The 15238-nt window shown below is 38.0% G+C and overlaps 1 protein-coding gene across 6 annotated transcripts in view; it reads left to right on the top strand.

Annotated features, from left to right (window-relative positions):
* Positions 1-15238, top strand: part of CNKSR2 (connector enhancer of kinase suppressor of Ras 2) — a 207743-nt gene that overhangs the window by 40079 nt on the left and 152426 nt on the right. For all 6 annotated transcript variants that reach the window (XM_071430403.1, XM_071430405.1, XM_071430402.1 and 3 more), the window contains exon 3: positions 8564-8766. In XM_071430403.1, the coding sequence (XP_071286504.1) occupies positions 8564-8766 (203 nt within the window). The remainder of the gene's footprint in view (positions 1-8563; positions 8767-15238) is intronic.

The raw sequence follows: 15238 nt of genomic DNA, 5'->3' as shown, positions 1-15238 counted from the left end.
CATGATGGATATATGCTGGCAGCATTACTTAATTTCTAGCAAGACAAATCTCCTATTCTTGTCTTTCTGTTTAAATTGGGACATGCAATCAGACTGGCGGTGTCAGCAGGTAGATTTTTACTTGATGTGGATGGGCATCTTTATTCATATTAACAAAATCACCCCAAAAAATTGATGTCTCAAAACTGGTGGAAAATGATAGACTGAGGAACTACATGTCCAGCTCTAGAGATACAGGAAAAACTACTGAGTTGAGTGCCATGTTTTTCCACTATTCACAGGTAATAAAATACACAGTTGCTCACACTCTTCTAACAGTTGCCATTAAGATCTTAGCCTCAACATGATCCTTTCAGTATGTGTGTGAGGGTGAAGCTAGCCTAACACTGCTTTTCATTTAATCATTAAACAATCAACAGTGTAGCAGACTTCATCATCACAAAATGTGATGAGCCTTGTTTCTTTGGTGGTTGCTTTAAAAACTGAATGTGAATGAACAATATCAGTAGAAAATAAATTGAGAAGAAAAGGAGATGATGCATTGGGAGAAGAGAAGTGATAATAAAGAACAAATTCCTTAGATAATGCTGTCAGATCACTGTACCAGTCATCAAGTTTAGAATGCATTGGGGGATCTTGTAGCTCCTGGTATATGTAACTGGCCTGAAAAAAGCAAAGAAATTACATAATTCTTTTTCTATCATCTGTTTGTCAGGAGATGGGAGTTTCATTTACGAAACTGGGTATGACTGTTTTTTCCCAAAAAACACTACACACTGCCTGGAAAACACAAAAACTGAAGACTTCACAGCCAAACATGACTTCTTCCATCTTTAAGAAAATGATCTAGTTTACCACAATGCCTTGATGAATGAGATGCCAGATGGAGATTTTTTTTTTGCTTTCCTAAATATCATGTTCATTGTGTTTGCATGAAGATTAAATTAGTTTAATTTGATTTTTCAAATATTTTTAAACAGAGATCCTAAAGTAGATGTGTTGTTATAAGAATATTTGAAAAGCTTCAAAAATAATTTTTGGATGCTTTGAAGTTTTTCATTAACAAAGAACTTTATGAAGTCCCTGTGAATTCGCAAAATAATTCTTCAGGGAGTTAATTCTTAATTTGTGTGGAATAAAGTTTGGTTAAAAAATAAAACAGATTTTGCTTTATAGAGCATACTAGTTTCAGTACTAGTTTCATGCTAGTTAGTTAAATCTGCTGTGGCTGTACAGGAAGATCTCTTATTGCACACTATATTTCAATCTGTAAGGCTAGAAGATTGCAGCAGATGAAATAGCATTATTATTTGGCAGAGAAAACATTGGTGTGCACTAACAGCATGAAATTACTTATCATTTACCACTAACACAAAACATTGATATGCAAATGAATGTAAAAAATAGACCTACTTTACCCATGAATAATTTGATTCCTCTTAAGAATTATGCCTTTTATCTTAATTTCATCTTCCTGCCATTTCTCACACAGAAATACTTTTTTTGCACTTATCACTAGTCAGATCTTAAAACTGTTTTGTCAGTAACAGTGAATATTAGACTTAATCATTCTGGTGCTAAATGAAGTAGGCTTCATTTCAGAATGGAGATTTATATGTACTGAAGGTGGAATTTAGTGTTAGTATTCTGAATACTCATAGCAGAAAAATTACTTACCATTTCCACTATTGCCCATTGCAAGTTAAAGTTCTGCTTATATATCGTATATCATATAGCTCCCTGTCCTCAGCCTGAGCTAATGTAACTGCAGTGCAGGAAATCCTGAAGTCCATCACCAGATCAATAAAGCTAAGAGCTAAAGATTTTCTGATAGCTCATATAGATCACATTGAAAATGTGTTAGCAAATCTTTTACACAGAACTGCAGTAAACCCCATCTTGTGCCAAAGGCAGTAAATACATCTGCATGCAAACGGTGAACATCCTTCTAGATACTTTTTAATTGTGGATTTTGTTGTTGTAGGTATTTTTCTTTTCTTTTTTTGTTTTTATTTTTTTTTCCCCTTTGGACTGCCTGGAGGTTTGGGCAAGTATGAAATACATACCCTGGTTCATAGAGTCATAGTGGGTTGGGAGGGACATTCATAAAGTTGTAAACCCCCAGTTAAAAGCAGACTGGATAAAAAGAGCTGTTACAATGTAAAATGTTTTTAAAAGGTAGTGTGTTCATAACAATACTTATTTCCTTTTTCAAACAATTGTTTTGAACTGCTGATTAGCTGTTTAAGACTTTTGGAAATACGTGTAACTGGATATGGAACTGGTAGTTCAAATTATGGAGAAATAAGAGCATTTGGCAGTCTAGGGACTAAATTACATGAGAAAGTAAAAAAAAAACCAAAGAAGTAATGAGCATTTGGTCTTTCAGAGGCTGTTGATTGAATAAGAGAAGAATAGTTTATATAATTGCTCTATTAGTGCTACAAAGCATGGCCTTGGCTTGGCTTTTTGACATGTTCCTTGATTGTGGTGTAGAAAAAGAAGGGCATTTTTCAAGGAGATAATGATGATGACTTCATAGTCATCTTTCCTGGGTTCTGCAAGGCTAGAAGTATCACGCACCTGAGTGTTTTTCTGACTATAAACATTTAGGACAAATATTTATACTCTTTGAAACAGTTTGCCTTTTAATCAGTGTGTGTTTAATAATTGCAGTAAATTATAAGTGTCATTTGAGCTATCTGGGTTTCTGTCCTTATCTACTTATTCTGTGTTTAAGAAACAGATGTGTTAGGATCATATGTTGTGCACTTCTAAATTACCCCATATGCCAGTGCTATTTGAAGGAGAGATAACCTTCGTGTTAACATTTCGAGACGCTGGAGGAAGGGCCGTTAGAAATATATGTTGTAGGCAGATCTGATGAGGTATAAAGTTACATAAGGCACCTTCCATATGACAAGCTGTGATATCAGTTGCTAGCAGCTTTAGGCTGGTAAGCTATGTGCCTCATACTTTGTGGGATGTGTTCAGCCAAATGTTTTGGAGAATGAGTTTCAGATCCATTTTGTTCATTTTTAAAATCAGTTCATTTTTAAAATCACCCTTCAGAGGCGAAGGGTGGAACTTTTCTTGGTGAATTTTTGCCCAGCACTAATTTTCAGGTGTGGTTGTGAAATGACTGCATGTGCTGTGATATCTGTGTGATGCTGTTTTGATTATTCATTTAAAATCTTCCTCAGGTTTTTCAAGAAATGAGGACCCTATGAACTTTACTGTTTCCAGGTTGTTTGTTTGAAAGCAAATAAATAATACAAACAGAAAGGATACTCAAGAGTTAAGTGTGGAAGGTGAAAGCATTGAAAGATAGTGAGGAGAAGAATTAAACTCACCTGAGGTGATTTTAAGTCCATTTCTTAGCAGCCATATGCTATTCTTGCCTAAAACTCCTGTGAATAAGTGAAAAATGACTTTTTATTGCATTGGAGAGAAAACTTACTATTTCATTCTTGTGATAGTTATCCTTATTACTGAGATATATCAGATGCAGTTGAGAAGTTGCACTTCTTTACATGTAATTGATTGCTCACTACAGCTATCTAGACTATAAAATTTGTCTTTTCAAATTGTTGCCATTTTCTTTCTGCTTTAAATTATATTGTTTGTGTGTGTTACAAAAAATAGTTATCAAATTAGAATAAACCTTCACCTTCTTCAGTTTATACAGTCGTGGTTGCCTTCTGCAGAGGAGCAGCAGAAATTAATCAATGTAAGCACTGCTATCTGCTCCATTGTCTGGTGAAGATACTGCTTTTATTTTGTTCTTGCCCACAAGCACCAGTATTACAGTAGCATCTTCAGTTCCCATCTTGTGTCTCTTCAGCAGAACTGAACACTGGTCTCTGCATGCCTTTTGCTTCACATGGTTTTCAGCAGTATTCTTTCATGCCTTTTGTTTCACAAGGTTTTCAGTCTTCTGGGCTGAAGAAAAGACACGGTGATTTAGAAAGGTAGGCAGAGAGGCCATATGTTCATTTCCCTGTCTTGGAGTGTTTGTAAGAGTCAAACAGTGTCACTGAACTTGATACAGCATTTGTGCTTGGAGACGTAGAGATATTCATGGTTGCATAAAAGTTGTGATCGAGACAGCTGTTCTAAGGGATTTCTGGATTTGTTAATGGGACTGGGGTTATGTCTGTGTTGCACATTGTACTGGGTTTAGATCTGAGCTTGGCTTATTTAGTAGCCTTGCACTTGGAATGGGCAGTATAAAAATACCCAAAACTAAAGTCCTGGCATCCTCTAGACAGTCTGTCTAAGCCAGCAGAGATTAGTTAGCGCTGTTCGAGTTTGGAACACTTTACTTTTCAGCTGTGCTAAAAGTGTCAGATGTATTTCCTACCATCAAGAATCAAGTGAATTTAACACAGGAAAGAGATGAGGTCTAAATTTTAACTTTTTTTTTTTTTTTTTGATTGAGGGAAGCAGGGAGCATAACTACTGAACATTGATCAAACTATTTAAAGAAAATATTGCTTTATTTTCACATTTGGTTTGTGAACTCTCTTCCTATGAGTGCTGGTGCAAGGATGGGCTTGCAGAGGGACCAGGCTGGCTCTTCTAACAAAAATACCCAGCAAAACTCCTCAATGGTGATTAGAGCTGCTGCTTGTCAGCATGTGCAAAAAAGAGCTACAATTCCTCACTCACCCTGTCATGTTAAGGCACAGAAAAGTAATTAGCAGGTAAGATGTCTATTAATAGCTCCCACCACCTTTAGTTCAAACACCTGCTGACAAGCTATTACTCTGTGTAGTTCAGCTTCATCAAGTTCTTGTTTTATGATTGCCGGAAGGGACTCCATTAGAGCTTTTTCTGTTGGGGTGGGGTATCTGAAGACACTCTGTGGCCTCCCATTGGGGGAGTGGATGCCTAGGCTTGTGTCACTTCTCGTAATCTCTACAGGCATGCAGAGATTTCTTTGTGGCTCTTTCAGTGACTGTGAATATATTTTGGCTAATGAAAGCACAACTCGTGTTAGTGCTGGCTAAATGTAGACTAGGGGAAAACAAAGAACTGTCTCCTTTGCCTGCAATTATCTTCTTACAGTGCTTGAAAATAAACACAGTGCTTTTCTAACAAAACCATGTTGTTAATAGTGTACTATTGAATATAAAGTATGATTCAGCTTGGCACTTTTTATTTAAGCATGCTTTTTCCTAGTATTAGAACACACAGCTCTGGTTGCTTTTAACATGGGCCAGAAATATTAGTGATAAACAAAGTGAGGATTTTGTTAGCTTGGCTGCTGCTTTAGGATCCTTCTACTTAAAGGTTTCAATAAATACAGCTGCCCCAAAATATATTTTCCCTGAAATTTATCTCTGTATTTTCCATCTCTGGCTTTATCTGTATGATATTACAGGTGGAGGCTTTACCAAAGTCAGTGCAATCCTCATGTAAGACAGAATTCACATGTGGCCTAGGCACAGTGTTTTATGTTAACATACACACACACACACATTTGATGAATATGTGTTAAAACAGGCTTTGAATCTCTTAACGCTGCCTCTTCCTTCCGTCATATCTGATGGTGAAAAACAGCCTGTGAAAAAGAATGTGACTGTAGGTGGCCATCACTTAAATATTAAGAGGGAGCCACTAAGGTTTTGTAGCTGATTTTCTAAAGAAGTGTATACATAAATGCAGCCTATTTGCTTGTTGTACAAAAAACCCTGAGTGTTTTGCTTGGTCTGCAGTGTTCAATATTGCAGGTTTTCTTTCATTCTGGTGCTTTACTTTCTGCTGGTACTACAGGTCTGTACGCTGCCTGCCAGGGCTCCCTCTGGGGTGGGCATGGCGGCCTGCACAGGCTGGGAACCAGCACCTGCCTGTCCACGCAGGTGAGGGACAGACAAGGTGACAAAGAGGAGATGGCAAAAGAGGGGGAGCTGAAATAATCTGGGGTTGTTGAAGACCTTTGGGATCCTGCCTCGGCCTCAGTGTGGTCTCCCCTGGCTGTGGGCCCTGTGTGGGGCACGGCTGGGGTGACAAGAAGGTGCCTGGCCTTGTTTGGCACCCTCCCCACACACCCCCTCCTCACCCTCCTTAGTTTTATTTTTGGATTATCAGACTCAGCTCCTTGGGAACAGCCTGCTGAATTAAGAAATTCAGCGTTTCAGTGTGTCAGAAAGAAGGCAGCCCTGTGAGAAGGCCCATGGCTGGCCTGCAGCCTGTGGTTGTACCCCCACGTGTGGGGGCATGAGTGCCATGTTGTTGGGGCTTGCTTGTGGCTGGTCTTTAAGACATTTTTGGTGATGTATCATTCATCCAGAATATCTTTCATTTATTTCTTCCCCCATTAATTTTGCCAAGATGAGCTAGATGCTCAAGAAGCAGAATGAAGTAAGAACAAACCTGTTATCTTTTTCCAGCCTACTCCCCCTCACTCCTTAATTGTGCTTCCTCAGCAGACCAACCACAGAAAGCTGCAGGAAAAAACAGATATATTTTTATCTGATGTTTATCTTCTTATTTTGGACTGATTTAATAAGTTATTAGTTATGAGCCATTTAGCTGCATAATAATGTACATTTTTCTTTTCAATCCAAATTAATTGTTTTCATCTTGTAATTTTTTATTTATAACCTAATGCTATCTGTTTTATAATTGCTCTTAAATATGTACATGGTGGAAAAGTTACTGCCCAAATATACAATTTGGGATTGATTGTAGTGGCAGGGGACAGCATCTGTGTAGTTGAGAAACATGCCTGCAAAGCCTTCCTTGCCCAAGATAGGGATGTTCACAAAAGTTCCAGCTTATGAAATGCAACCTTAGTATGTGGTCAGTGGCCCCTTCAGCCGAGTTCCAAAGTGCATTTTCTGCTGCAGAAGGATGGTTGTTGGTTGAGCAGCTGCCTCACAAAGTGTGCTCAGTTTACAGGCACACAGAGCTGGCTGGGAGGTGGCAGATGAGCTGTGTGCTGTAGTGTCTCCTTTCCATCATGAGCCCCCTTGGTATGGGAGTGGATGTTGTGGAAGGGCTGGGGGCTCACTGGGAATGGCTTCAATATAGTGTTCCTGCAGTCCCTGTGTAGCAAAAGGGGATTAAATTCATTTAGTAGATGGTTTGGATTGGGAGCAAGACAACTGCTGTAAATAATCACCACCTCACATCGTGCCCCCTCAATTCCAATAGAAAAAGACTAAGGCGAATAAGCTTCAGCAATCTCAAATTAGCATTGATGAGTGTATCTCTTCTCCCTTCTCTCCTTGTGGACAGATCAGCATGAGAAGCAAACCAGGGGCATGGGAGGAGAGCTGGGGCTGTCATGGAGTGTCATTAGGAAGTAGATTTTTCTGTGTGCTTCTGAGGGGCTTTGTGCATTCTACTTCATAGTTTGTGGTAGAAAATGGTCCATGTTCTGTAATGAGTAGCCCATTTCATTGTCAACTGAGCGAGTTCTCAACACCCCATGCTATCAGCCTGTGATGTGGCTAAAGTGAGAACCTTCAAAATTCCATAATTCTCTTAGAGGAGCACTAAACTCAAGTCTGTGCAACTGCTAATTCCTTTGCAAAGGCAAATAAGTCGTTTTTGTAATAACTCTATCACTCTTTGTGTATGTGAGGAAAACAAATCTTTTATAGAAATGACAAATCGCTGATGGTACTTTATTATATTGTAATTGAACGTTAAATCAGGGCATTCTTGAGGGCTGTTTTGGTAACACTTGTACTTTTGAAGGATTTCCAGCTACTGTTTGTTAATATTGTTTGTTACTACTTTTTGTTAATATTTCTGCATAATTATTTATATCTCATCAGCACAGCTAAGGAATGTAATTTAAGCGAGTGACTCTTAAATGGAAACAAAGTTTTAAACTTGACTTTAAATGAGTGAGTAATAGAAGATAGAGGTCGTGCAGGGCAGCACTGTGTTCTCTGGTATGTGATTGTGGTGGTCCTTAACTGCTAAAAAATAATTTCAGTATGCTAATTAACTTACTTAGATCTCTGAGGCCAACAAAACCAATTTAGTGCCACAGCATGTCCATGCTGCATACTTCTGCAAGTTGCAAGGCCTGGTGCCAGGTGTGTCTGAGGAGTTCTGAATATGGACATGGGGTACCAATCTCTTATCATCAGGTCTACAGAGAGAACTCTCTGATCAAGGCCAGGTTGGATGGGGCTCTGCTCTAGTGAAAGGTGTCTGTGCACGTGGCAGGGGTGTTAGAACAAGATGGTCTTGAAGGTCCCTTCCAACCCACACCATTCTGTGATTCTGGTGCTCTACTGACAGTGATGCACTGCTTTGAAAAACAGTTTTCCAGACTAGGTTTTTTCTTTGAGATGTTTTTCTCAGTACACTTAGAACAAGTTAAAGGATCACTCATAATTTTGCTCTTCTTTTGTTCTCTTTTTATGCACTCCAGAAACAGAACATTCTATACATTTAAAAACTACTGAGTGGGTGTATTTCTGCCTTAATTACTAGGAATGAAGTAGAAGATCAGTTTTGCTGTTCTTGGTTCTTCTGTTCATCTGTAAAGCTAATTTTCTTTTCTTTGCTTTGCTTTTTTTTTTTTTTTCCAATGCAGAACTATGGTTTGGAAACAGAAAATCTAAAAACCCTTTCTCACAAACTGAATGCATCTGCCAAAAATTTGCAGAACTTCATTACTGGAAGGAGGAGGAGTGGTCACTATGATGGAAGGACCAGTCGCAAATTGCCGAATGATTTTCTGACATCAGTAGTGGATCTGATTGGAGCAGCAAAAAGTCTTCTGGCTTGGTTGGACAGGTAAAATCTCCCAAATGTCTCACAGGTAACCAGATCACGTACATGAACAAGCTCCAACTTCTTTACAAAATGTAACATAGAAACTGAATGGAAGCAGAATTACAATTCATTCATATGTTCTGAGGGGATATTTGCACCAATTCTTTTTTTTTTTAGGTCGGCATGCAATTCAGATTAGCTTTTCAATACAGTAGCTTCATATGCACTGTCACCCTACACGCATATACTCAATGTATGTAAGCGAGAGGACGACATCATTAGGTTTTATATGTATTTTTTACTAATACAAAGCAGCAATTTAACCTGCATAAATCAGATCAATTGCTTTGATACTATCAAGTTCACAAAACTGATCATACTTTTCATTTTATGGATGTCAACATATAATTCCAGAGTGTGTGTGTACAAACATGCATGTTATGTTTTAGGTTTTTTTAAATAGCATTAAAATACTTCTGATTTTCTAGTGGTAGTGCTCTACACTTTAACCTCTGTTACCTAGGTCATATGTGGGACCAGGACTGAAGTGCTTTTGCTACATTTGTAGTGACTTTTTCTAATTATAACAAGAATAATATGCAGGTATTTAAAATGATAGTTGAAATTCCTAAAGTGTTTAAAAGTAGTCTATGTGTAAGTCTTTATATAATGCATCACAGTGGATTTTCATCAGAGAAAATAAAATGCTTATCTTGATTTAAAGGTGTATCTTATTTTGTTTCTAGCAGCTGAAGTTTTGTTCAGAGTATGATCTTTGTGTAACTTTTTTAATCCAACAGAATTATTTTGTTTTACTGCTGTGTGTTTTTTGTTTCATTTTTCTGAGGAAAACCAACTTCTCTCCCATAAAAGATTTCCATATAAATGGCTTAGGTGAGGCCTGAATCTTTTCCACTTCTTAAGCCGGGCTGTAAGCTCTTTGTTTTGTTCAGGAGATTGCAGCTACCATTGCTTCTTCTTCTCTACTCCCTCTATAGCCCTTCCCCAAGTTTGAAACCCAGAGTACCTAAAGTTGGCTCCTAAATTTTTCTTTAGGTATTTAACATCAGTGTGTAGAGAATTAGTGCAATCTCATGGAAAGAGTTTAGTATTGAGACTTGAAAATTTGGGAGTATATTTTTAGCTCTGTTCTAACCTGTTAGTGCTTGGAATATCTATAGGCTTTACTTTTTCTCCCTGCAAAATTGTTATTGGCAGAAAGCAACATATCATACTGGGTTTTGAAACAGAAAGAGCAGTAGAAAAACATGTTCTTTTGCATAGATGAGTCAGTTTTTGCCACAGATTTCTATTGAGAAATAATCTTGTTTGGTTTCTCATTGAAACTGTGGTCATGATTAAAGACTGTTGGTTAGTAAGAACTCAAAGTTCGTTTTGGGTTTTGGTTGTTTGTTTGATGGGGTTTTGAGTTGTTTTTTTTTAATAGTCCGTTATTCAAAAGTGAATTTGGTATATATGTACATGCATTTAGCACATTGAAGAGCAATGGGTTTTTTGCAACTAAATATAAATTTAATAATGGAAGTTCAGGAAGAAGGTAGTTATTGATGCTAGAAGACATCTATTTCTGAGGACTGGTGTGTCACTGTAGTACTGTGCACTGCATGTACTTTTTGCATTTAGCTGAAATGAAATGACAGCTGATCAGACCCAAGAATTCCAAGAAGTCAAAAATGAGGGAAATTATGGTGATATCATGCTTTCAGCAATGCTGTCTTGAGTGTCCAAAGAAAGCTTCAGATTTCCAGGAAAGTTCTTTTGAAGATCTAAACACCTGCTTCTAAGAAATGTTTTCTAAAACATTTTAAGAACTTTCTGATTTATGAGCGTCTGGGTATTTTGGTAAAGTTTGTTCTTCTTCATTTGTGAAGACCCCAAAGGGGTGAAGGATGAAGGTAGGCCAATAACCACATTTTTCTCAGGAAGTGGGAACATCTGGAGATCAATATGATTCTGCTTCTTGTTTACCTTCTAAGAAAGTATTGGGGCCACTAGGGGGAGATAGAAAGATTTTAAAAATTGATTAGTAAAAGTTAGGAACATGGATTTAATTTTATTCTGCACACCTGTCACTATCAAATCTAGACCCCAAATCTTAGTTTTTTGGTTGTTTTCTAGTACCAGTTCCATCTTAGGTTCTGAGAGGGGAGAGCAAACCATTAGGATGAATGAAGTGGCTGTTAGGGTTGTCCACCCCATTGCCCTTCTAGGCTGTCCCTGTGCAGTGGATTTTGAGGTGATGTCTGGGAAGAGCAGCTAGCAGCAGCTCCAACTTGCATAGACATGCAGTGATGGGGTTTTATACATAGGGAGTGGTGACAGAGCCATACAGGTTGTGCTTCACTTGTTGCTGTAGTGAGTGCTCTGTTTGTGATGTTTCTGTGGGACACTTAAGATCTTTAAGGACTTTGTTAGGCCCGGCACAATTATTTAAAGGAGTGTAAGAGTTGTGATTAGCTGAGTTACTTTCACTGTAGTGTTGCAGTGCTACTGTGCAGGGCCAATCCAAGGACACTCTTTGTTCCAGGTCTTTGCCTGGAGCTGTCCTACTTCCAGATGTATGTAAGAAATTGAGTTTTACTGAAAATTAGAGTAGCTTTTATTGCCAGGCTTTAAAAGTGTTTTGGTTTAGTTTCATTTATGAACTGGAAATGTTAAAAGAGATTAAAATGTTAAAATTTTCAAAAAAAGTTGTCTGAGGATTTTGAGGAGCATGGAATAACTCTCCTGTAACATGCTGTAAGGAAACTGTCATCGCACTGATACGTTTGAATCTAATTTTAACTTCCTGTTACTTTCTCAGCCCACAAAATGTATCCTCTTTCAGGAGACTTCATAGCTTTAAAACCTTTTGTTTTATACCTTCTCCCTTATCTTAAAATTCTTTCAAGCAAATTTCCTGACAAGATCAGTGCCTTGAAAACCCATGAGTCTTTTGTGAAAGGGTGATGCATTTCTACGTGACTCTGAATGTAATTTAGACAGATGGAAACCCACACTTCAGGCTATAGCAAAAAAACTCCTTACCTGATCAAAGCAACTTGGCATTGAAACATCTCCTGTGATACTTCTCAGGAATTACAGTCAATCAGGTCTTCTAGACTTCCAGGTAAATTGCTGGAGTTCTGTTCAGTCTTTACTCCTGTAATTCATGAAAGTTGTATTCTTTGGAATAGTAATATATGTCACCTTTCTTTATCTTCCTTCTTCTCTGATGTGTCAGATTCCTGGAAATTCTTCTGCCTTCTATAGGGCTGATTCACTCCATCCTGGTGAGGAATATTTAAAAATGTGTAATTAAATTAGGATTTCTCATTAAAATTCACTATTGTGGATTTGCACTATGCATGTGTTCAATTTTTTGGCATAAAGCTAGTTCTAACCTCATGAAAATATTTTTTTTCTATGCACTAGTATGTCCAATAGTATCTGCACATTTAATTGGAATTGAAATTAGGCATATTTATTTCTGTTAATCCTGGTTAAGGCTTCATTCTTAGACCACACATTTACAATCCACCTGAAAAACACTTTATAAAATGTTGCTATGTTGCTTTGTATGTGACTGTGTTGGTATTCACTGTCTCTGCAATTTCTGTATTATGTATACATTATCCATCCATGGCTTTCATGATCCAAAAGCAACATGAATGCCTCAAGGATTTTGAGAGCTGAAGTTACTTTTTTCCATCTTTAACAAAATTCTGTTAGGATTTTGCTATGTTACTTGCATCTTCAATGACTCCAGTGAAAACTTCCCAGTTGTCTAGAGGCAAGCATAAACTGGAAAGCAATGATACCATAGGCATCTCAGAAAATTCTTCTGAGCCCCAAGTTTAGAGCATTTACCAATGCTTATAAGTAGCTTTCTCTCTGGTTAGGACACAGCCAGGTCTTGTACTGTACTCCCAGCTCATTTCTTTTCTACTGATTTGCTGATACCTTTCAGTTGCAGTACTGAAATCACGATGAGTCCTGAATTTCTGAGTGCTCAGATTCGTCCAATAGATTTTCTCCCAGATCTTAGAAGACCACCTGACAGGCAGACAGAAAATTGTATCTTCTTCAGAAGCTGGCACAACTCTGAGCCTTCAATTTGTCTCCTAATGAGTCAGAAGCTGCTGCAAAGTGAAGACAGCCTTGGGAGCAGAATGCTTTTACAAATCCTTTAAGCACCTCATTGTTCCTCTTCCACTGGACATCAAATGTTTTTCTTTCATGGGACAGCTGGATTTAACAGGTACACCTCATTACTGCAGTCTTGACTGGGAAGAGCTGTATTGTTCTTTGTGGAAGAGGAATGATCTTTAGCAAACCTGGACTGAGGTCACATTTGAGGCAGCTTCATGAGCTCTGTCTCTTCCCATTTCTCTCCTTGCTCTGCCAGCACACACTTCTGGTGATGCCATCTTCACGTTGTTTCTGGTTTGATATGTTCTCTTCATTCACCTTCACCACATTCACTTGTCTTTGCCAACCAAAATCCCTGGAAATCTGTATTTCCTGCAGATTGCACGAAGCAAGAATAGAGTTCTTAGTTGTGCTTCTGGGCTTCTTCCTGTCTAGTCTAGTGTTTGGACTATGTTATCTGGAGCAAGGACTCCTTATACCATATATCTTATGCAGCATCAGGAGAACATTTTGGATCTTAAGAATAGGACTAATACCTGTATGAAGTATAAATGCAGACTTAGAGAATAGTAGTGAGGAAGGATTGGTTGTTTTTAGGGCTACATGAGTCCTCATTAAAGAGACAGTAAGATAATGTGGTAGGTTTTCTTTTCTTTTAAGAATTTAAGAAAATACAGTCAACTTCCCATGAGATAACTACTACAACATTTTGCATGTGTTGTTGTGTCACAGGTTTCAATGGTTGTGAATTAGGATTTGTCAAGCACCACTGGATTTTTTTAGTGTACTGTTTGACTCAGCCATCTGTGTGGGCAGAGATTCAATATGTCTTTCACAGCAACTCTTCTGTAGCTCTTGTTTTTCATACTAGCACTATCCCCTTTTTGGGAATAAAAAACTTGAACTGCTGCTGCAGATTACACTGCAGTCTAAGTAGGAGAAACAAAGAGATTTTGTGGAGATAGATTTTTGTATTCAAGACTTTCAGTGCTGTGGCCAGAGAAAAGCTAGCAGGCTGACAAATATGCATCAGTCTGATTAACTTACCACTGCTGTCTGGACACATGGTACATGAATAAAATGGAAAAAGAAGGTGAACAAAAAACCTAACGGTAGCTAGAAATTGTTGATTATATAAAATATATGGTAAAATTGCTGATAGAAATAAAAAAATATGTAAACTTTCACAGTAAAAGGCCTTTTTGGCAAATCTAGGTCTGCTTTTAGGGTCGTTCACAGAATACTGGGGTGTAATCCTATAACTTCTAAACCTCAGGTGGGCAAATTATTTTGGTACGGGCATGAATTGCTGCAATTCTGTGAAGCAGTCGTATCCATTCAGAAATCCTATTAAATAAGAACAAAATCTGTTCCTGAAGTTAAGGACATTTGAATGCTTCAGTGGCTGACAGCATCAGCAGGATCTCCAAGGCTTACACCATGGAATTTTTTGGTGATGCTTTGATGCATCAGAGAAGTGCAGCCTGCAATGATGTAAATGGTCTTGGTTTATGACAGAGCAAATCTGGGTGTTCAGGTTTAGCACACCCTTTAAGTGTGCATTGTAGTAGGAGAACACTCTCCACACCAAAATGGATGTCCTTCTTTTCACCATGGTGACATACTCAGTGCATACATTTCCTTCCATTGTAGGTAGAATGTATTCAGCTGCGTTTCTTTGCCTCATTGTTTTTGGTGAATGAGCCCTGGTGATGTTTATGGCATGACCGTTTTGTAGTTTTAGTAAAGAGGCGTGTTGTTTGAAAGCCCATAACTTCTTTCTTACAAAGAAAATGTTACTGGCTTGGAGTCTCCTTTATTAGAGACTTCATACAGTCCTGCTAGCTGTGCTTGGTTATTACTTGTCCTGACAGGGTAAATCTGCTTTATAGACGAGGTAGTGGGAGTAAACAAATGAAACCCAAGCAAAAAGAAATAAAAGACGTTAGCATTTCTTTACTCACCACACTGGTATTGCACTATTTATCAGCTGGGTTTCAGCCTTAAACCTTTGAATCTTATTTCCTTTATGCATTTCCCTTTTTGCTGGTTTGAGTGGTATACCAAACCTGTCAATAAGTGCTGCCTCAGAATGCTATGGTACTTAACTGTATTGTGCTCCTGGAACAGCTGTAGATGTTTAATAGAGCACTCACTTAAAGAATTCCTTTGTCCAGTGTGAATTTTACTACATTCTTCCCTGCATCTACATAAAGCAGTTCCATTAGAAATACAAATAAAATGTTTGTTTCATGAAAGCCTAGAACTATGAACCTTAGATGGCTTAGGCAGTGTATATACAACAGTATTGTGCATTCAGATTTTTATTTGACCTCAGTAT

Source organism: Agelaius tricolor, unplaced genomic scaffold, assembly GCF_023055355.1.
Source record: "Agelaius tricolor isolate 1412-34295 unplaced genomic scaffold, bAgeTri1.0.p SCAF_7, whole genome shotgun sequence".
Classification (NCBI taxonomy): domain Eukaryota; kingdom Metazoa; phylum Chordata; class Aves; order Passeriformes; family Icteridae; genus Agelaius; species Agelaius tricolor.
The sequence above is the reverse complement of the archived record's forward strand: the minus strand, read 5'-3'. Positions and strand labels throughout refer to the sequence as shown.